General features: G+C 40.2%; 2 protein-coding genes across 2 annotated transcripts in view; one reads left to right on the top strand and one right to left on the bottom strand.

The window, feature by feature from the left end:
* Positions 1–6,756: 6,756 nt before the first annotated feature.
* Positions 6,757–8,000, bottom strand: LOC135479022 (serine/arginine-rich splicing factor 6-like). Its single transcript, XM_064758725.1, has one exon. The coding sequence runs from the start codon at positions 7,937–7,939 to the stop codon at positions 7,058–7,060; it is 882 nt and encodes a 293-aa protein (XP_064614795.1). The 5' UTR covers positions 7,940–8,000; the 3' UTR covers positions 6,757–7,057.
* Positions 8,001–9,008: 1,008 nt separating this feature from the next.
* LOC135479766 (uncharacterized) overlaps positions 9,009–23,821 on the top strand; it is a 35,473-nt gene continuing 20,660 nt past the window's right edge. The window contains exons 1-10 of the mRNA XM_064759671.1: positions 9,009–9,013; positions 10,573–10,768; positions 11,857–12,750; positions 13,551–13,695; positions 14,392–14,507; positions 14,911–14,964; positions 16,212–16,404; positions 18,273–18,406; positions 19,380–19,524; positions 21,765–21,938. Coding sequence (XP_064615741.1) covers positions 10,612–10,768; positions 11,857–12,750; positions 13,551–13,695; positions 14,392–14,507; positions 14,911–14,964; positions 16,212–16,404; positions 18,273–18,406; positions 19,380–19,524; positions 21,765–21,938 — 2,012 coding nt within the window. The 5' untranslated portion in view covers positions 9,009–9,013; positions 10,573–10,611. The remainder of the gene's footprint in view (positions 9,014–10,572; positions 10,769–11,856; positions 12,751–13,550; positions 13,696–14,391; positions 14,508–14,910; positions 14,965–16,211; positions 16,405–18,272; positions 18,407–19,379; positions 19,525–21,764; positions 21,939–23,821) is intronic.

A 23,821-nucleotide genomic window follows, 5' to 3' on the forward strand; every position in this document is an offset into this window, starting at 1 on the left:
CTGCGTTTCTTGTCAGACCTATACGGGCCTGTGTGGAACAGCTCTGAGATCGGTTGGTCATGTTCTCAGCTTAGCTTCCACTATCTGCTCTGAACCGTTACATTCACTAAACTGGAATTCGATCCTGTCGCCTGCGGTGTCCTCAAAAGTTCCAACGTTGTACGCCACAAAAGAGGTGTCCCGTGATCTTAAAAGTAATTCTGAATTCCGTTTGGTCTTATGACGACGAAGGAATCCTTAGAGTGCATGTGATGTGCCTACTTGTCGCAGGACTGATTGCAACCGCTCTTTTATCTAGTGCTGCTTCACCGAGACGTCTTACCGATGGCAAGTAATTCACCCCGCCCAAACTATTATACTGATGCGGGTCAACCAGTTCTTGGAAAATAATAAAGAACATCACAAATGTGACTGATGCAACCACTCGGACATCAGAACTTCGTCAACCACTATTTTCGAATCACTGAACTTCATTGTTGTGGTGGACTCGACCGCTCTTCCCAACTCAAGATCGTCTCCTTTCTTCCCAACAGCTGACTATAGTTTCCTTTTGTATATTATTTACACACAAATTAAAATACTACCGTACATAGGTAAGGTAATTTGTCAATCGCCCTTTAGATGATGTACAATATCCTTATTTTCAATCTAATCATTTCACGACCCACTCGAATTGAAAACGAGGGTTAGGAAGTTTAGCTTGCTGCCGATGTAACAGGTACATTTGTGGTAATTGTGACTTTATGCTCTTTATTATTCACGAATAACTGGGTGATATGAAGCAAGAATTACTCAAGGACTACAGGAAACGTTTTTGTGGCGTACAGCTTCGACTAGTTGTGCTCCTGTTTAGTAAATGGAAGAGTAGGGCTACAGAAAGCTAAACTGAATGAACTTTACAGCCACGATATTCTCACTCAAATCTCAGCTGGCTGCTCTACGCAATCTTATATACATGTACATGTAGCACGTCTGCGTCCAGTTAAAACATGCATTCTACGTTGTGCATATTGCACATTTCGTGCATTTTATCTTGGGACACCCGGAACTTCCCTTATGCACAGGTCGAAAACTTTGTCAGTCGTGTTTTACATTTGTTTCTCCGAGCTGAATTTCAGGCTGCCGTCAGTCTAGAATGTTTACAACACAAGGGAAGGATGGCTACATGCGCTTCTGATTGTGCCACGTAGCCTACTACCCTTTCTATGCCTTAAACAGTTTATATCGATACCTCACTTCACTGTATTAGTGGGTTGTAGGCTCATTTCAAAAATTCTTCCGGTCTCTGAACCAACTGACTGATCTACTTTTGAATGTTAATAACGATCATGCAAGATATAGATTTTGTTAGGCCAATGTAGCTCTCTCACCGAGAAAGTATATTTCGTCACCAGCCATGGTCAAGCTAACACAATAACTAAGTCAGGGCCTACAACTGAATGCGTTTTATTAATTTCTGGATATTTTAATTTGGAATCCACTCCACCTGTTGTCTAGTGCAAGATCTTTTTGTACGAACAAGCCAGTCATGTTTTGGCTCTTTGGTGCTGTTGATTTGCATTCGAGACTGCCAAATTGTATTTATATTTCACGCATTTTTTTTTGACACTCCTGTTTAGTTAGAGGCATGGAACGTGGTGTATCAAACCTACAAACCATTAAGGAAATCGACAATCTGCAGGATTCCTGTCCTAGAGACCCCAACAGCCACACTTCACCAAGGCTTAATCGTTTTCTTTTGTTATGGATTGTTTGTCAAATGAAATTTACATAAATCTTTGGGAGAGAATAAGTTACCGGAAGTCGAGCTTCACGATGGGGTACAGGTCACCAGGTAATGCAAACATCTTTTCAACCTTTAGTTTTCTCGAACTGATTGGACCGCCGCGTATTTGTAGGGCTGATACGTGGACAAGATCTATAACATACATATCAGGACTTACGGTCAGATATCGCCTTACGATTTCAAGCCCCATTACGGACACGAGTTTACCTACATGCATCCATATTGTGATGTGGAATGCTTGAGAAAATTATACCTTGCTCTCGTCGCCTAGTCACGTGTCAAGGTTTCCGTGAATGAAGCGGTATACACACACTCAATATCACTGAATCAAGTCTGCTACAACACCTACCATGGACAGAACGATCGGTTTAGCCCTTGCCACAGCATTTTGGAGTCTAAAAGGGCTGAAAAAGCTTGGAAAATGGACGAAACGATGTACCTCCAGTGTGACAAATTTAACCACACCAGTCTACTTCGAGAAGTTCTACAAAACGAGCCAGGAGATAAAGATAAAGTAAAAACTACTTTTGCCTGCATTACTGCAGTCTTCCGATTTGATCATTCATATATAATAGGTACGGTATCTCAAGGCATGGTTCAATCACCAAGAGAAGGAAAGCTCTTTCTTCGGGCAATGCACGTTGCTTTCACATCGACGTCCACGTGAAAATTGAAACATTGCACAATACTACTGAAGACATCTATACACACATTCAACAATATGGAGGGCTCAATAATACTGACGAGAATAGTGATTGTGTGAGGGGTGCCTTTGGAAGCCGATTGTTTCCTAATATGTCTTCTGCCTTTCTTATCTCAGTTCGCCCGCTTCCAGTTTTTCCTTGAACCTCCTGGATGAATCAAACGACTATGACTCAAGCCCGATGGCAATACTCCAGCCACCTCGTGCATGGCCACCAAGCCTTCTACAGTTAAGCTCGAAGAGCTGTAAGGTGTTTCCGAAGACTGCCTTCTCATTAATCTAACATTTTACAACGCCAACTTGTAAACCATACCTATTTGCAAGGTAAATTTCGCTAGTGCAAGCCTCCGGACTACTTCGGCATCAGTTTTGGCCACGCTCTTTCGCAACAGAGGTAAACTTTTTGCCCATATTTTAGTATGTAGGTCCCAATGTACAAAAAAGAATACATCTTATGTGCATCTTTTAACACAAACTGAACGGTTCCTTCGCTATGTGGTAATTGTTGCTGCTAACCCAATCGTAAACATTTGAGGCACCTTTCCACACTCCCTGTAGGGTTTTGGCGAAGGGAGCGACTACCCATCGGCTAAACGTTAAAAAAAAAAAAAAAAAAAAAAAAAAAAAAAAAAAAAAAAAAAACCACCAATGGAAATATCAAGTGTCACAGCTTACCAAACTGAAAATTTTCGCCTTTATTAAATTCTCCATTATCGGTAGCAGAGTTTAGGTTTGTGGGGTCACACCAGTAGATGTGTTGTGCCAGAAGTTAGATGTCAAATCCCGCTTTACGGATCATATTCTAAAATTAGCTTAGAGGTGTGGCCGGTCGACCGGTTTCGTCTAAAAGCTACTAACCAGTCGCTCTACAGTCTTCGCTTTACTATACCGCCGTTTAGCTAGTTGCATTTATTTTAATGTTTACTTCTTGAGTATATGATTGGGGTCACAAAAACTAAGATACACCTCGAGTGGCTACTATCTTTTCCTTGGTGAAGGTGTAGTCCAGTTCGAAAGTAATAAATTGTTTAAACTATGCAAACGAATTGAATTATACAAAACGGACACACCTCTATAATTAAGTCTTACGATGTTCACCTGTATAGCACCGCTTAATGGTTAGAATCATGCAGACGTAAACCGCGAGGTCAGGCTGACTTTGATTCACCTTTTATTTATTCCAGTATTCTTGGAGAGGGATGGAATGGAGTGTGCGTGGTGGGGGGGTAGGGGGTGGGGGTTACATCGCGTAAAGTGCTTGTTGGAATTTATTTAGTATACACAAATGTGCAGTGGTTGACAAATCCGGCAAAATTTTACTGGTTTGTTTCGTCGTTTAATTACTACTGTATCTAAACCATCAAGCGATGTTACAGTCCGAAACATTTACATTAAACGGAATTTAGTTTGCAAGATTTTGTGATGGAAATGCTGAAAATGTTTTAAATCACTTGCGCTTTTTAGTTCCGATCTCCAACTGATTGGAGAGGAGTTCATAAAACTGAATTTAGGTGGACAGATTTCGTGAATGAAATGCCGAAAATATTACAATCTTCCGTCTGTTCAGCATAGATCTCCATATGATCCGAACTGCAACGTTGCAACCGTCCTTGTCCACGTCTAGCCTAGACTGCCTGGGTCAATGCAGTCAACTGGGGTTGGTGAGGTCTACATCTTTCGCCTTGCTAACACCGCCTCAGTCACCATACGTTAATGTGCCACCGCCAAAACGGCACCAGCCATCTCGGTGCACTGGCTGACCCAGACTTCTCGCCACCAAACGATCCCTTGTTGGGCATATATTTAAGGGACCACCTCTTAGTCACAATATTCAACCTCATCTATCAGAATTGAGAAGCAAAGGCTGGTACTCGACCTTCACACCTCTGACACACTGTAAAGTTAAAAAGTAGTTCGAAATTTATACACCATTCACAAAAGTTCATTTACATCGGCAAATGAAACCTTCCACCTATACCATCAGGGGTTGAAAGAACATACACTCATATTTCATCTAAAAAATGTTACTATAACCTGAAGAGGAAGAATCAAGGCTATACCGGGTTTTGCACAATTTATGCAATGCACAGAAGCCAATCTGCATCCATCCTATACTCACAAATTTTGAAAAAGTGGGTAGCCTACTGACCCAAAAAACAAGGATGCGAGATACTGGGATGAAAAAGAGGAAACTATACATCACACTCATAATTTTGTCATTTACAGCATTTCTGAATTAAAATTCTGAACATTTTTCTGATGCATTTTTTTAAATAAATAAAGAGGAATTCCTCCAAAAAGAGGAAAAATCTCAGGCTTGAAAGCAGCATTCTAATTCTCAAATGGTATAAGACAATTTAGGTAAGCTTTTACACGCAGGTTCCTAAAATTGGTTGCTTTATCTTGCATACATCCATGGTCTACTTATAAATATAAATTCTTTATAACTTTCCTTAAAAATCAACTCTTATGCCATTTATACCTAGCACTTGCTTCATGGAAAAATCACAAAAATGAATCTATGAAGAATTGTGAATGTGGCTCCTGGTCTTAAAATTTGCTTATGGTTTATGATAAGAACTAAACAAATCAATTTCATTTACATTTGATTACAATTTTAGCATAATTAAAAATATTAATTGAAAAACTGCTATAAATTAAGGTTTGCAAATCCCAACTTGACACACACAAAAAAAAAAAACAGCCATTTAAGAGTGGGATACCTTTGATGACCAGCACCTCTCAGGCTTAACTCTCGGCACTCATTAGGTAGCAGAACAGGTAACCCAGCAATCGAGATCTCCTTGCTGAGAAGTGAACATTTTTGTAGGGGAGAATGGGAGGCCAGAGAATTTCAATGCCACATAGACATCTTCACACAGCCACTCAAGTTGCGAGACCACACCCATGGGATGAATCAAGGCTCAGACCCAGACAACTATTTCAACTTCAGACAGAACGCCTACACCTCTGGGGGCGTGAGCACGAATGAGGGGGGAGGGACCTCTCCATACCCTTACCAACCCAGTGTCACGCTGACTGTAAATCGAAAGAGAATGAATTAAAGCAACTGTTTTGAGCTTGGTGCCTTTGTTTTCTTCCATGGGCTGCAGCTCTTGTAGGACCTCTGAGTATACATGTAAATCTCTTCTTTCATTCACGACAAACATTTCATTCAGGCAAGAACAAACCCTTGTTAGTACAGATAACCTGAAGGTTTACATCTCCTTCACACTGTCAGATTCTGACACATGACATTTGTGTGTATCAGGCATATACATTGTAGTCCGCTCATATGCTCTAAGATGGTAATCAAAGGCTATTTTCACTAAACAGAGCATGAAAGATTTTAAAGATTTGAGTAACACATGCCATTAATAAGAAATAAAACCGTTGCGTGCTGTATAAGGGTTTACTCTTGCCTTCAAAGATGAAATACACTGAAGTGTTAGATTTTGTGCCTGAAAATCTCTATTGATTTCTTAGGGAGTTGCACAGTTTAGCAGTCCACTCACAGCTACTCTGTATTGAAAATGATCACGTGGTAGAGGATAGTACATCAGCTCACTAAGAACCTGTGTTTCACAATAAACATCTGAGAAATGGTCGACCATGGGATCATCATAAATCCTCATGGGCTACCAGATTTCACTCATATGAATTTGTTTCAGATATCTAACAAATATCAGGTACTAGTACCTTATTGGAATTTGGCAGACTGGCAAGTCTAATACTGAAACAAAACATTTATAAAATTCGTCTGAAATTAATTCTGTATATAGTTGGTGAACTTGACCTTAAAGTGCTCACGCTCATTTCTATAATGTGCCTGAACAAGTTAGCTGTGCTGAATTCCTTTACAAAATTGGGTCAACTTTGCAATACCTTGGAGAGTTTAACTTCCAAGGAGACATCCGCCCAATTCTTTTTTTTCTACCCTTACGGAGGACCATGGGAGACGGCACTCTGTTGTAGAGACACGATATGGGAGACCCAAAATGGGACAGCCAGACCTCATCGGGGACATTCGCTACACCCTCATCTAAGTGACTTGTTTTCGAGATCTCATTAAGGACTTCTCAACCTCTCAAGCCATAATTGAGCGAGTTCATCTGCCCAGACCTTCTAGTCCTCTCCAGAAGCAAGAGGTATGACCCCAAACTCAATGGAAGCCTCAGCATGTAATATACCCATTTCTCTTACACTGTAACATGAAAATAAAACAATGTTATAATACAAGGCAGTTACACATGCTGCAATGCAAAGATGTTAAGATATTAAAAACATGTTTATTACCTAAATACTACATACCAAACACTAATATAATGACAAAGCTGACGCTGAAACAAATGGCATTCTAAATATGGAGTTCCATTCCAGTTCTTAGAACACAAATTAATGTCAATGAAATGAAAGTGTATCATGATCTGTATTATGACATCGTTACTGGATGATTCTGAACCTTCGAATTGAACACTGAATATATTTAGCTGAATTGAAACCACAAAGGAAATTGCAGTCAGCCTGTTTTTCTCTTTTGAGGCACTGTATTGTTCACATTAGTCTCCTCAGTCTTGCTCTTCCTGTTTAACGTCCTCATGTCTTTCTGGGGAACCGTTCTTCTCTGGGGTTGCAGACTTGGAACGAGATCTCGACTTGGACTTGGATCGACTTCGGCTTCTTGATTTACTCCTGGATTTGGATTTGGATTTCGACACAGAACGGCTGCCCTTTCGGTCATGATCTCGATCTCGGCCTCGACTTGGGCTACGGCTCGCACTTCTACTCCGGCTTCGACTCTTGCTGCGGCTTCTGCTTCTGCTACGTCTGGACCTGGACCTGGACCGACTTCGGCTGCGCGATCTGCTGCGGCTGTCACTGCTCCTGCGTTTTCTAGATGGTTTGTCCTCGACCAGACGAATTCGTCTACCATTTAATTCAGTATCATCAAGTTTGTCAATTGCATTTTTCATATCCTTGTAAGTAGCAAATTCAACAATACCTTCGTTACGACGCTGTTTGTGAGCGTCAGCGTACGTGACTTCTCCCCCCTGGCGTACATAGTCCTTGAGATTCTGCCAACTCACGCCAGATGACAAATTTTCAACAATCACTCGGAAATCTGTTCTGCTCGGTGGACCATACTTGTCCCTGCCTCGACCACCTCGTCGACGAGGTGGGAAGCCCCAATCTCTCTCTCGTCGATATTCGTCGCCCCTGGACATCCCTCGTCCCCTGGCATGCTCCACTACAACCCTCTCGCCACAAAGCTCTTTCCCATTGAGCTCATAAACCGCGTCGTCGGCGTCTCTGTAATCGTCAAACTCAACAAATCCATAACCGTTTTTCAACATCAAATCACGGATTTTACCATAGTTCCTGAAAAACCTTTCGACATCCTTCTCCCTGGTATGGTACGACAATCGCCCGATGTACACCCTCGTGCCCATTTTGATTGCACTCGTTCTCTCTGAAAGGTCGGATCTAAATGGCACAAAATGGCGATGTGGCGATCGAGGAAGGCGCGCATGAAAAACATTAACTTGGTTTGACGAAATCCTTACACCATCTTTTCTGTATTTAAGCAATATTATTACATTCAATCATAAATATTAAAACACCACATTTTTTAGCCAATCACTCACATGTCTTTGAAATTTAAGCTTGTTACATAATGTTGTAAAATAGTAATGATTTATTTTAAGTTTGAGTTTCGTTTCTATACTAAGTTTTATTTTTCAGAGAATCTGACACGCTTCGACTTGCACAGGTGCCCGGATGATCACATGCCTTCGAAGGGAGGTAATGTAGACGGCGCTTTTTGTGTAGCTGTTGACAGTTCTAATTTTGAGTATTTGGAAGCAGATATAACGCTCATTAAACTGACATCCAAACTGAAAAGTTAACAACAGTAAATATTTCTTAGAGAACGATATACTTAGAGTTAATTTTCCAAACAACAGAATGTCTACAAGTGTAAATCGGCAAATTTCATAAAGTGGTGCAACAACATTTTCACGTCACATGTTGAGCAGGCAACTTCAGTTCACTTTGAGTTCCCATGCATGCTCTTCCTAGCTTGGCTTCAACCTGTCAGTGCCAATGTAAAGGACTTGTGATACAATTCTGTCAGTGACTCTAAAGATCTGTTGCTGCATTGTTGACTAACGTAAGTCGTATTGCACATATGCAAAGTGAATTAATTGGAGATCATATTTATTTTAAACATATAGACCTGTAATACAGGCCTAGGCCTACATCTTAATTTTTTTTTTACTTTATTTTGTTTATTAATATTTATTTATTTTTAACAGTTTTTACATTTATAATAATTGTTTTTTGTTTCCTTTTCGTTTGAAAAAAAGAAACTTGAATTTAGTGTCAGTGGAAACATCTGTGAAAACTTTATCTGAACATACCTTTGTGATACTTGTTATTTTAATTTTTGTTTTTTTTTTCCAGTTTTCACACAGTGACAGAATTTAGTTCAGTCAGTGTCGTTGGAAGCAGTCCGGCACAAAGAGGTAAAAAAAAAAAAAAATGTTAAAGAAAAAAATATTAAATCAAAAGTAAAGTTAAACCAATTTAATGGCGACCAACAAAATGAAGGCCTGTGCATGCACACACATGTGCACTGTAAACTGTTAAGCACATAACATTACTATGGATCTATGCGAAGAATAAAAAACCCATAAAAATATTTCAGGTCATCTCCAGACATTTAGCATCCCAAAGCTAGCTAGGCGATCCCTGTGTCCTTGCCTTTTGTGCTGGGATAGATGACCAGTGGCTGCACCACCACTTTCAAATTGCTTCGGATGTGCCTAGCAGTCAAATTGTTTTTTTGTTGTAGGGTGGAACCATAATAATACTTTGTAACCGTGTCAGTGACCCGTCAGTGATCAGTGACCCTAATTAAAACACATATAAAGTTAAATTTTCTTATACCAGTTCAAATAGGGCCTACATGCAGTCAGTGTTTCTAATGGTCTATTATAGAGTTTAGCTGAATATATTGATTTATCGTTAAAATTATCAATTTTCATATTAATCAGCTTGATGGCCATAAATATCAGCAAGTCAAATTTTCACCACTTTATCTCTGAACGTGTTAAAAGGAAATTCATTTGAGTTTTGCAGAAAATCATTGTGACTGTACAAATAGATTTGACGTTTTCAAATCTATATTGAGACCCTCATTAATTTGCACATTCATCCACCTAATTTTTGTAATTGTTTAACTTGTAACCGTCATTGTGTGAATCAATCCATTGGATTCTTCCACTTTGGCCGAGATATGGTCGTCTAAAGAAACATGGAATATTTATTTGATTGGTGTTTTACGTATGCATGGAGTAGGTAGGGTAAGGATTGCTGCAGTTCTAGCTCTGGATGTGGCTTATAGTCACTTTCATTTTCTATGCCTATATTTTTGAAGTTTGTCAATAACAAGTAAGTTCAGTTAAGTTCAGCTTTCACTGGTTTAGCCATAGCTTTATGTCATGGAAACATCAGTTATCTGATGAGCTACAGTGCTGTACTCTGTGCACTTCAGTTTGCTGCATCCGTAAAAATTGGACAGCCTTGTTGGCTTAATGGTTAGAGCGTCCGCCTCGAAGTTGGGAGACCTAGGGATCAAACACAGGTTGGGTCATACCAAAGACTTTGAAAGTAGTGCTTGTTACCGCCTGGCTTGGTGCTCAGCACTGAGAAATTAGAGCAAAGAAATGTGGTTGGCCTGTATAGTCAGTATAATGTGGGACTGAGTAGGGTGTCATGTTTGGTGTCTTCAGCATGATACTTTTGTGGCTGCAGCACTTTGGCGACATGGACATACCTTGCTGTAAGAAGACACAATATACAATACATGTAAGTGATGAATAAGTGATGAATGATATAGTAACTCCTTGTCATCATTAGACTGAAAAATCGTTAAGTATGACATTAAACCCCAAGCATAAATACATAAAAATTCTTCAGTGAGAACTGTGACTGAACACCAAATAAACTCAGAGAAGATATATTCTTAAAGGGTAGTATTAATGATTTCCATGTATGACACGTATTAATGTTACCGTTTCAGTTGCAAACCTTACATCAAGTTCTCAAAGCTGCATCAGTGATGGCATCCAGGCAGGAAGACGATGCCAGGTTACAAGATCTGGCTGCTCTGAGACTCTGTCGGCCAGCATTTGCCCGAATGGTGTCTTGGGAATTTGGGAGGGAAGATTATAACAAGCCTGCATCGAGGAAACCAGGAAACAAGTCTCGTATCACTGGTAAAGAGATTGGTGCTCTCCTGGTAGATTCAGTCATATGAAGACGACTCCTGGTTGATGATAACCATATGCAGTTTCAGACCTACTTGTGTAACATGTAATATATAGGATTTATTTATTTATTTATTTATTTGATTGGTATGTGTTTTACGCTGATTGGTGTTTTACGCTGATTGGTGTTTTACGCTGTGTTCATGAATATAATGGCAAAGATTATGGTGGGAGCAAAACCAGGCAGACCCTGGTCGAAACCCACGACCAACTGCAGGTTGCTCTCAGACCTTCCCACATACGGCCAGAGAGAAAGTCAGCCTGAGCTGGACTTCAACTCACAGCGACCGCGTTGGTGAGAGGCTCCAGGGTCATTGTGCCACACTGGCATGCTCACCACCTTGGCCATGGAGGCCCCTAAGGATAAATGAGCGGGCATCCCAGTATACATATTGATGTGCTACCACATCCAGTTTTTTTCTTGCTCTCCAAAAAAAAAAAAAAGAGTTGCAATTCATTTCATTTTAATTCATAAAGCCTGCTGGGGGCCTCCGTAGCTCAGTTGGTTAGCGCGCCAGCCTCTCCCCAATGCAATCGCTATGAGTTCAAGTCCAGCTCATGCAAGCTTCCTCTCTGGCCGTACCTGGACAGGTCTGCCAGCAACCTGCGGATGGTCTTGGGTTTCCCCCGGGCTCTGGCCAGTTTCCTCCCACCATATTGCCGGCCGCCGTCGTATAAATGAAATATTCTTGAGTATGGCGTAAAACACCAATCAAATAAATTTATTAAATAAATAAAACCTGCTCATACATCCACAGTAACTTAAATTGCAGGGCAAAATTCAGATTTTATGTAAAGTATTAAGAATTGCGTAGTTTAGGTATTGCTAAAATAAATGATGAATGATTGAGGTGTAATAAGATCAGATTGGCAATATTTCATCTGATTTTATGTAAAGTATTAAGAATTGCATAGTTTAGGTATTGCTAAAATAAATGATGAATGATTGAGGTGTAATAAGATCAGATTGGCAATATTTCATCTGTATCATGATGAAGCTAAGGCTAGATCCCTGCATTGTGTGTCTCCTTGAACAGGTTGTCATGGTTCTACAGGGAATGGCAGTTGTAAGACAGAAGCTGAGGGGCTGGCCACGGGTGTGTCAGGATTTGATGACGTTACTGCTGCAGATGACATTGATGATAATGATGATGCCGGAGATGATGATTCTTATTCCAGTGACAGTTCAATGTATTTCAGTGCTGAGGAATACACATATGATGATAACAATGAACTTGATGATAAAACAGAGTATCCGTCTGAAAATGCGGTGGAGATGGATTCTAAATCATCATGTTCTTCGACCTCTGTTCCCATAAGGGAACAGGAAAGAAAGCGCAGGCCCAGCAAAAAGCAAAGGAAAAAGCGTGTCAGAAATTTCAAAATGCACTACCTCAGTCTAGCTGTTCCATTTCAAAATGTAGAAAGTCTCGGAGTAGAGCTGCCCTATGACAGCGTCCATGATTCTGTTGTGAGTTTATCTAAAGAAGTGCCGAGCCTTGTGGAGCTGTGCATGCGTTGTAAAGGAAACAAAATGTATGAGAATCAAGTAAGGGGAGATAACCCTGAAAGAACAGCTTTACAAGTACCGTATGGCTTGTATCACATGACCTCAAAATATCGCCATGATGGAGCCATGGCGGCTTTACAGTTGTCATGGTTACACAGGACTCTCTCTCTCCACAACAAGTTGCTCTCTGGCTCGGATAAGGAACACTTCGTTTTATCAGAAACTTCTGGAAACAAGGAGTTAAAATTTGTTTGCCGTCCTCTGAGAAATATGTGGGCTTTGTATGAATGTAAAGTTGATCGAAGCCGACTGTCACAGCAATCTGCAGCTAAACTGATCAACAGTCTACCTGTTACTATTACCCTTTTGCCCACCCATGGAATTGAATGTGAAAAAGGCAGCAAACATCTGATGTGGTCTCGTAAGTAACATTTCAGCTGAAATTACAAAAGCCACTTCCTTAATCATGTTTTCCCTGTGATGTGCTTGGTTTCTTCCCACCATAATGCTAAAATGTATAAATGAAATATTCTTAGGAAAGCATAAAACACCAATCAAATAAGCACATAAATTCAATTTTTTTGTACAAATCTTGATACCGCCAGATTCCATCATTCAAAATGCATGTACATAGAGACCTATGAAAGCTTTCACCGAATGGACATTTAAACAAGCCATTGCAAGCAAAAACATATGGAAAATCATTTGATATAATTGATACCCTCTGGGCGCCAACAGCCCGCCATAGAATTCGACATTTGTGAAGGCATTTTACATGTTCGGTTGGAAAATTCTAAAACCATAAGTCAAACTATTTTTTCTGAACAGTGTTTAATGGCATTTCATGTGGTATATACATGTGCTCTAATTCCTCAACATTTTCGCACATGAAAAGAGCAACGTATTTTCAGTAGTTTTTTAAATTTGATTTGAGACAAAACTACATCGGATGAGTTGGCTGATTTCAAGTCTTCACAAAAAGTGTAATTTTATCACTTTAAAATAGTGATAATGCTTTCAGAATATGGTTGAATAAACAACTTGCAAACATGCGAAAATGTTGAAGGATTACAGCACTTCATTTTATTAATGGTTTCTTTGCCTTTCAAAAGTGTTTTTGAATCAGATTTGCTCCACTCACACAATAAAACGTACCAGACCAAAATAAAACAGTTAAATCAATCAGTCGATCATAAATCAGTCTTATGTTTTCCTCATCAGATCTGGCCCATTGTATTGACCTCATGTTACCTGCGACACTCCCCTCCCATTCTGGCGGCAAGAGACAGGGGCAGACAACTGAGGAATGGGTGGATAAGGCCACAATGACCTGCATTGTAAGAGTAAAGCGGGCTTTGGCCTTAAGGTGAGTATTCAACATATTATATGTAACAGGGTGTTATATATAAACGCTATCTACCTCTGGGATAGAGGGAATTTCCCTTTAACCTAGTAGTAGAAGCGTGGACTCCAAATCCCCAGCTAGTAAGCCTCGTCACATTTGGCGCTGCGAGCAGGGTTGCTGGGGTGGCCGAAAAAGTAGGCCTTGATGCTTTAGCGGACCCTGTGTAAGTTGAACTCCCCTTTCCTGGGTGGGCATGACTAGGAAAGCTGGCTCTGAATGTACCTTGGTGATATATAAGCACTAGCTCACTTTGGGCTGGAGGGAATTTCTTTTTGGCCAAGTGGTAAATCACTAGTTCAAATCCCCAGCTGGTAAGCCTCATCACATATAGTATACTATATATTTGACCTAAAATTTTGCATTTTTACAAATGACTGATTTTGCTTTACATTTATGCATCCACCTTATATTGCCACTTAAGAGTTTTTGGTGAAGTTGATTAATTTCTTATCAGAAAAAAACTTTAATATTAATTGACATCAAAAATATCATTTTAAGGTGCTTTTATGCTTCTGGAAGTGCATTCCTAAAGCTTGCCACTATCACACAAGTGCAAAATTCTTCAGTGTGTCATTAAATAACAATCAGTCAGTTAGTTTGCCTATCCTCTGAGCAGTGATAATATCATACAAATTGTCTCAATTATGCTTTTTTCAGGTACCCGTGTCTCATTGAGGTGTTGTTTGAGGCTGCGTTACCCTATGCTCTCTGGGCAAGGGGCCAAGTGAAGAGAGCAGCTGAACTCTTCTTACACCTGTCAGAACAGCAGACAGGTAAGTACTTTTCTTACCTTTCTCTCTCTGGGCACAAGGTCAGGTGAAGAGAGCAGCTGAACTCTTCTTAAAACTGTCAGAACAGTAGACAGGTAAGTACTTTTCTTACCTTTCTCTCTCTGGGCACAAGGTCAGGTGAAAAGAGCAGATGAACCGTTCATACACCTGTCAGAACAGCAGACAGGTAAGTACTTTTACCATTCTCTCTCTGGGTATAAGGTCAAGTGAAGAGAACAGCTAAACCGTTCTTATGCCTGTCAGAACAGTAGACAGGTAAGTACCTTTCTTACCATTCTCTCTCTGAATACAAGGTCAGGTAAAGAGAGCAACTGAACTCTTCTTACACCTGTCAGAACAGCAGACAGGTAAGTACCTTTCTTACCATTCTCTCTCTGGACACAAGGTCAGGTGAAGAAAGCAGCTGAACTCTTCTTACACCTGTCAGAGCAGCAGACAGGTAAGTACGTTTCATACCATTCTTTCTCTGGGTGTAAGGTCATGTGAAGAGAGCAGCTAAACTCTTTTTACACCTGTCCGATCAGCAGATAGGTAAGTGCTTTTCCTTCTTAAATGTTTGCTATGACGTCACGCTGTTTGTCTGAGCAGTTGATTATTTTTCAAGAATGCATGCTTTGGAGTTAGTAGTTTGAGTGGTGAAGGGTGGCAACTTGTACCACCTGAGTGTGCGTCCATTTGATGTACGGTAGAGTGGGACTCAAGCCAATGCTCACAATGCTTTAAAACTTTCCAATATCCCCCTGAGCTATCAGGGAAGACCACACAGCCTTCTCCTTGTAATCGACTTAAAATGTTTGTTGTAATCCTTTGTCTAACACCAGACTACATAATGCACTAGTCTTTGGAAGGGACTCATGATAATGTCATCAGGCGTCGCCTACAATGCAAACTCACACGGAACCTGTATGTAACAACAAAGTGATAACAAAAACAGTTATGAATCCATGGCAGGCACATATGGCAGGTGGTTTTCAATTAGCTCAATACGGTTTAAATATACGGCACTTCTGCACTGATTTTGGCACACCTGTAATTTTCGTGTCCAGTGGCATTTTGTTTTGCATTTTCTCAAGCACAGCTGGCTTTGACAGATCAGCTTGCAACATACAAAATCCATGATTTTCAAAAAATTCTAGAAAACTAAAAAATTGTAGGTTCTGTAGCCCAGTTTATCAGAAACTCGCTTCTCTTTTATTTGTAATTGTTTTCAAGATGAATATATGCTATAACCTGAAAAAAGATTGGAAAAAATGTGAGCATTTTGGCTTAATTGTAGCAGTTAGTGGCAATACCTTCTAAGCGGTCAACTGCCAATGAAATTTGATTACAAAACATAGGTATGGTAAAATTAATTAGGCTTGATTGCATGTCCTATATTTCTTAAAAAATTCATGCCTTTTCTGTCTTACTGCCACTGTCAAGCCCTTGACCTTGACCCTTGACCTTGACCCTTGTTTTTAGTCTTTTAAGCCAGATTAATTAATTTCAGGTACTCTGGCTTCTTCCACCCATAAACCTGACTGTTGTCATCTGTTAAAGTCAACATTTCTTCATTAGAGCGTCAAACAGTGAAATCAAATGAACAAAATGAAGAAGTTGGAGATTTTCCTGGACTTTTTATAACAGATCCATGCGGTTCATGTCATTGTTGCTCTAATCGGTTTGACTTGTGCTTGTTCTGTTCAGCCTGTAACCCTGGCTACAGAGCCACCCATCTTAACGAAGCAGGCAGGCTGTACGCCCAATTTGGTGAGCTGGCTATGGCAAGAAAGATGTACCTGAGAGCTGCCGAGCTGTGTTGCCCAGGAACATCAGACGATGTACGTCAAGCTCTCATTGGTCAAGCCATGATGTTGGTAGCCAATCAAGAGGACACTGGGTAAGTCATGTAAATGTAGGGCTATATGGATGAATTGGGCGTCCATGGGATGATGGTAGTACCAGTGGAGAATTTGGCCAGTCCATTGAAGCTAAATTTTTGTGGCCAGGCCAAGGAGAATCTGGGTTGTATGTTCAGTGACATTAAGCAACCATGCAGTCAGGCCAGGCGGATTGTGAGTGGCGGTGACGAGAATAGTTGATCGCTTGGCACTGGTAAAAGTAATAATCGAGCTGATGTTAAATGAAAACAAAAAAAACAAAAAAACTAAAGCCTGAATCTTATTGAATGGAAAAAGCGATTGGTGACCTTCACCGGCTTGTAGTGGTGTCTCACTCCGTCCTGTAGGTGAGGTACATGTCAACTGGGCTGGCAGGTGATCAGCGGACCCGTACCCTCTTGGCCGTTTTAGGGCAAAGGCTAGCGGTTCCCTACAGTTAGTGTCACAGCTTGATGTTTCTCAAACTAGCAAGTAACAACTGCAGCATTCCGGGAGTGGAAACCTGGATCATCTTCTCCTTTTTGTTTGGGTTTATTGTGGTATAAGCCCAGGCATCCGCTTGTAGCCCTAGCCTACCTGGTTGGCTGACCAAAGCCTTGTAAGACTGTAACTGAAGGGTGTTTTTTAATAGATTGGGTCAATATTTTCTCAATCTGTGGCTTTAGGTCAGGTGTGTAATTTTACAGCATCCTGTATTGTGTGAAATAATGTGATCACAAGCTGAAATTACTGGTGGAACTATTGTCTTCCAGGGTCTGTGTTGTACACATAGAAGCTCCTAGATCTGAGATCTGTTTCATTCTTCCCAGCTTAGCTTTTAGAAATACAGACCTGTACTAACTAACTAACCTAGAACTCGAGCCTTCCGCATGTTAATAACAAACAGAAATGATCTATAATCAATTATATTGTGAAAAAAAAAATGGTCTTAATTTGGGGAAAAGCAAACGAGTCACATGATGTGAAAATGTCGGTTTGCCAAGTTCTGATGCTGTCTGAGTGGATGCGTCGTTAAATTTGGTGTTATTTCTGATGTAATGGACCTTGTTATTCCCACATAATGAGGTGATATGAATTCGTTACATTTGGTGTTATTTCTGATGTAATGGACATTGTTATTCCCACATAATGAGGTGATATGAATTCGTTACATTTGGTGTTATTTGTGATGTAATGGATGTTGTTATTCCCACATAATGAGGTGATATGAATTCGTTACATTTGGTGTTATTTCTGATGTAATGGACATTGTTATTCCCACATAATGAGGTGATATGAATTCAGAATTGCTTTAAGATCACCGTGTACAGCGTTGGCACTTTGGAGACAGCGCACGTGACAGGACCAAGTTCCAGGCTAGTGAACGTAACTGTTCCGAGCGGTTAATGTGGAAGCTAAGCTGGGAACATGACTAACTCATCTCAGAGTTTAGAGGCCCCAATATGTGTTCAGGGTATGCTTGCTACAGTGTCACAAGGTCAAAGGTCACTCTGTCGCAGTGAAGTAGGTGTTCTGATCCCCACATTTTACTGTTTTTCTTCCGTTTCTGACAATTTAAATGACTGTAATCCATTTGGAGAACATTAAAGCTATCTATCTGCATTTTGGCGGGTCCAGCACGGGATCTAAGTTAAACCCTTGCCATTCACCCTTTAGTGCATGCCCTGTAGATTTCTGAGATAATACTCGCAGATAGGTATATTTAACCCTGTTGTGATGTAAAATGAGAATGTTATGTGATCCACAGGGATATCTCAGTGTTGTTCGGACTTGCAAAAAATGAGTACTACATTTTACTACTAATTTCAAACTGTATCAGTCATTGCCAGAAGTGTTCATATTCCATTCACCTTTATTTCCCTGACAGAGTTTTTTCCCCTGAGAAGGCCAGAGGAGCTGCCAGGGCCTGGGATGCAGTACTTAATATGTATTCTATCCCGGAGTTTGCAGAAGATGCTGCCTTTTTGTCACTGTTTTGTTACCATGCCGGACAGTATGAAGGTACTGTTGACTGAACCTTTGACCATCAGACATCTTCTGCCTTGAAATTATTCTCTGAAAATCAAATGTTATTGACAATTCTAAATGTAAGATGATTCTGTGATTGAAGTAATGTTAAAATTGTTTAATTTCTTAGTTCTTTTTTTTGTTTCTTTTTTTGTTTCTTTTTATTTCTTTTTTTAAAAACTTTAATGGTGTAGTTTCAAAATAACATTTGCAAAATAATATCTTTAAATTTAACAACTTATTCTTTTTTATGACAAGATACACAGTGTAAATATTTTCTTTCATAAAACATTATGTATATGTAACTGAATTAAGGAATATCTCATGAAGATGATACATTTTCAGCAATAAAATTCATATCTGGAGACAGATAAATTTTATAATATATGACATTTTGGTGCTGAAACTTACATTAATTTCACATTGGGGGGGGGGGGGGGGCCTCTGTAGCTCAGTTGGTTAGCGCACTAGCGCAGTGTAATGACTCAGGAGCCTCGATCCAATGCGGTCGCTGTGAGTTCAAGTCCTGCTCATGCTGGCTTCCTCTCAAGCTGTACGTGGGAAGGTCTGCCAGCAACCTGTGGATGGTCGAGGGTTTCCCCTAGGCTCTGCCCAGTTTCCACACACCATAATGCTGGCCACAGTCGTATAAGTGAAATACTCTTGAGTGCAACGTGAAACACCAATCAAATAAATAAATAAATAAATTTCACATTAGGATATCGTTTAACCTTCCAAATAAACCTTAAAACCTCTTTCTCAGATAATTATTCCTCTCAGAATCAGCCAAAATGAGCAAGTAATTTAAGCCATGGACAGAATCAACTCATTAATTCGTACCACGTACATTTGTAAGTTAAATTATGTATAATGATTTTTAAAATGTTGAATGTGATATTTTGATTAAAGTGAGTCTGTTTTCATGGTTATCCCAGATTGTACTAACTGATATTTTTACATTCCCCAGGTATTAGCTGGCTTAACGAGGCCCAGACAAGGCTACAGGTGTGGGTGGAGAGGGCACCCCACCTGTATCTCTATCTCTCCATGATACATGCTCTTAAAGGCGACTCACAGCTGTCAGAAGCAACCTTCAAACAGTTTGCTAGGAAGTAAGTACCTGGGGCCGATTTCACAAAGCCATTTCTGACTTACGTCAAAATTGGAAATACGATCGTCCACTTGACAAATGTGTCCAAAATTCAACTTCCATTACCAAAATGTGCCCATTTTGAAGAGGTTTTAAATTTTCACTTAAGTTAGGACACAACAAGACTGTGATCCTTTGTCCATTCCTGTGGAAGTTCAGAATACACAAAGATCTTTTATTTACATCTTTATTAATATTCATCTGTCTGTTAATTGTGTGATGTCCACATTACTCTTGCGTTCTTTACCAAGTTTCAAGAGAAGTGGGCTGTATGACTGGGTCATTATTAAGGTACATATCTTTTAATTTCTAAACACACACGAGATGCGAGTTCAATCCTTGGACAAAAAATTTGTAGCTTCTAGCTCCTGTTGGGGCCTCCATGGCTCATTTAGTTAGCGGGCTTGCGCAGTGTAATGACCCAGCAGCCTCTCCCCAATTCGGTCGCTGTGAGTTCAAGTCCAGCTCATGCTGGCTTCCTCTTCGGCCGTACGTAGGAAGGTCTGCCAGCAACCTGTGGATGGTCGCTGGCCGCTGTCGTATGAGTGAAATATTCTTGAGTATGACATAAAACACCAATCAAATGAATAAATAAATCTAGTTTCTGTCTTTGGGTACTGATGGGTGACAATAAATAGTTGATGACACTTGTTGCACATCATGACATTTGTTGAAAACCACATAACTAACTTGCCAAAGGTTGGTGGTTGATACTCAGGACAATCCTGTTTCCTCTACCCATAAAACCAACCGCCATCATATAAGTAAGACATTCCTGAGCATTATGCTAAAACTACGATCAGATCAAATCAAGTTACATGTATCTTTGGAGCTATATATGACCAAATTTTACCAAATGTATTGAGAAGCTGGTAGTTATTTATTTATTTATTTATATGATTGGTGTTTTACGCCGTACTCAAGAATATTTCACTTATATGACGGCAGCCAGCATTATGGTGGGTGGAAACCGGGCACAGCCCGGGGGAAACCCACGACCATCCGCAGGTTGCTGACAGATCTTCCCACTTATGGCCGTAGAGGAAGCCAGCATGAACTGGAACTTAAGCGGCCTCATTGGTGAGAGACTCCTGGGTTGCTGGTAGTTATATCAACTGCCTGAAGACATGCCTAAAAATGGCATATCCTCATCTATTCATCCATCTTTGATTACATTTTTGAATTAACCCTGACTGTTGCTTTATAGATTGTCTATTAATTCACAGTCATTGGTATCCACATGTCAGGTGGGGCAAGATCGTGAAGATAAAAGGGTTTTCATCAATGTGGTAAATAACCTGACATTGCATTTAGAATGAAGTTTTATTGAGCTAATTAAAAAAGGTGATTTAAAGTTTGTCTGATATTCTACCAGGAAAGTTAAATGTTTCAACACCAGTTTTATTTTATGACATTTATTTGCCTCTAAAATGCTGCTTTGTTTTGCATAGTTTTAGATCCTTTATAATAGTATCTGTTAAGTCTGGATTGTTCATCAAGATGTAAACATTTGTGTTGATGCATTTTATTTGTTTTTTGTAATTTTTTTCTGTTTAACTACATGTATATGTATATGTGAACACTCTATGTATGCATGATATGCAAAATACAATCCAGGTGTAAAAACTACTGTAGTTTTGATATTATTTCCATCTCTAGTCTTAATCTTTTATAGTTTCGTGTGATTCACAACCAAAACCATCTTTACAGTTTATTCAAAGTAATCCTTGGTTGTAACTTGTTATATGCTCTCTTGCTTCATGAGTTTGCTATACACCTGATTGCAGGCTGGTATTGATATACTTCTGATTGCAGGCTGATATTGATATACATCTGATTGCTGGATGATATTGATATACATTTGATTGCTGGATGATATTGATGTACTTTCTGATTGCTGGATGATATTGATGTACTTCTGATTGCTGGATGATATTGATGTACTTCTGATTGCAGGCTGGTATTGATATACTTCTGATTGCAGGCTGGTATTGGTATACATCTGATTGCTGGATGATATTGATGTATTTGTAATTTCTGGATGACATTGATATACTTCTGATTGCTGGATGATATTGATGTACTTCTGATTGCAGGCTGGTATTGATATACTTGTGATTGCTGGATGATATTGACATACTTCCAATTGCGGGATGATATTGATGTAAATCTGATTGCAGGCTGATATTGAATGTTTTTCAGGACTCGTTTACATGACTTGGACTTCCTACCTGGCCAGCCTGCACATCCACAACGAAATTACACCCCTTGGAAACCAATGGTTGACATGGTGAAGAAACATGGCCAACTTCCTGTGATAAAGTTGCAGTGGAGGACTCAGTTGTGTCACCCCATTTTCAATCATGAAAGCAAAGGGTAAGAAGGTTTTCTGGATTTGAGATTACTTGGTTTTATATCTTATGTAACATAGCAGTATGATTCTCAACATGGCATATCACAAGGAATTTAATACGCTTAGCAAAATGGTTGTGAAGGTACAGTGGGAAATAACAAACCCTAGTTCTTGTTACATTGGCAACATCGCACACAGAGTTGATGCTGTCTTCCACTCAGGCACCTCGTTAAATGTCCTGTGTTAAAATATAAAATGTCAAAAATGTGACAGTCCCACAACTGACTGACAGAGAGAGAGAGAGAGAGAGAGTTAAAGATCTGCTTGTCTGAGCAAGGCTAGAAAGGTACATTTATGTAAATTTTTCTTTATAGTGACCTGTATCAGATGTGGCAGTGGTTTTGTATTTTACAGCTGTTTGTGACCTGTCAATGGTTTTGTATTATAAGGGGGCCGTTTGTGAGTTGGCAATGGTTTTGTATTATAAGGGGCTGTTTGTGAGTTGGCAGTGGTTTTGTTATGTAGAGGGCTGTCTGTGACATGGCAGTAATTTTATATTATAGGGGGCTGTTTGTGAGGTGGCAGTGGTTTTGTATTATAGGGAGCTGTTTGTGAGGTGGCAGTGGTTTTGTTTTGTAGGGGGGCTGTTTGTGAGGTGGCAGTGGTTTTGTTTTATAGGGGGCTGTTTGTGACCTGACAGTGGTTTTGTATTGTAGAGGACTGTTTGTGACCTGGCAGTGGTTTTGTATTGTAGGGGGCTGTTTGTGAGGTGGCAGTGGTTTTGAATTATAGGGGGCTGTTTGTGAGTTGGCAGTGATTTTGTAATGTAGAGGGCTGTTTGTGACATGGCAGTAATTTTATATTATAGGGGGCTGTTTGTGAGGTGGCAGTGGTTTTGTATTGTAGGGGACTGTTTGTGAGGTGGCAGTGGTTTTGTATTAGAGAGGGCTGTTTGTGAGGTGGCAGTGGTTTTGTATTGTATGGGGATGTTTGTGAGGTAGCAGTGGTTTTGTATTATAGGGGGCTGTTTGTGAGGTGGCAGTGGTTTTGTATTGTATGGGGCTGTTTGTGAGGTAGCAGTGGTTTTGTATTGTATGGGACTGTCTGTGAGGTAGCAGTGGTTTTGTATTATAGGAGGCTGTTTGTGAGGTGGCAGTGGTTTTGTATTGTAGGGGGCTGTTTGTGAGGTAGCAGTGGTTTTGTATTGTATGGGGCTGTTTGTGAGGTAGCAGTGGTTTTGTATTATAGGATTCTGTTTGTGAGGTGGCAGTGGTTTTGTATTATAGGATTCTGTTTGTGAGGTGGCAGTGGTTTTGTATTGTAGGGGGCTGTTTGTGAGGTAGCAGTGGTTTTGTATTGTAGGGGACTGTTTGTGAGTTGGCAGTGATTTTGTAATGTAGAGGGCTGTTTGTGACATGGCAGTAATTTTATATTATAGGGGGCTGTTTGTGAGGTGGCAGTGGTTTTGTATTGTAGGGGACTGTTTGTGAGGTGGCAGTGGTTTTGTATTAGAGAGGGCTGTTTGTGAGGTGGCAGTGGTTTTGTATTGTATGGGGCTGTTTGTGAGGTAGCAGTGGTTTTGTATTATAGGAGGCTGTTTGTGAGGTGGCAGTGGTTTTGTATTGTAGGGGGCTGTTTGTGAGGTAGCAGTGGTTTTGTATTGTAGGGGACTGTTTGTGAGGTGGCAGTGGTTTTGTATTAGAGAGGGCTGTTTGTGAGGTGGCAGTGGTTTTGTATTGTATGGGGCTGTTTGTGAGGTAGCAGTGGTTTTGTATTATAGGAGGCTGTTTGTGAGGTGGCAGTGGTTTTGTATTATAGGGGGCTGTTTGTGAGGTGGCAGTGGTTTTGTATTGTAGGGTGCTGTTTGTGAGGTGGTAGTGGTTTTGTATTATAGGAGACTGTTTGT

Source organism: Liolophura sinensis, chromosome 12, assembly GCF_032854445.1.
Source record: "Liolophura sinensis isolate JHLJ2023 chromosome 12, CUHK_Ljap_v2, whole genome shotgun sequence".
Lineage (NCBI taxonomy): Eukaryota > Metazoa > Mollusca > Polyplacophora > Chitonida > Chitonidae > Liolophura > Liolophura sinensis.

Coding starts and splice junctions, on each gene's coding strand:
- LOC135479022 (XM_064758725.1), bottom strand. CDS start 7,939: ATGGGCACGAGGGTGTACATCGGGCGATTGTCGTACCATACCAGGGAG.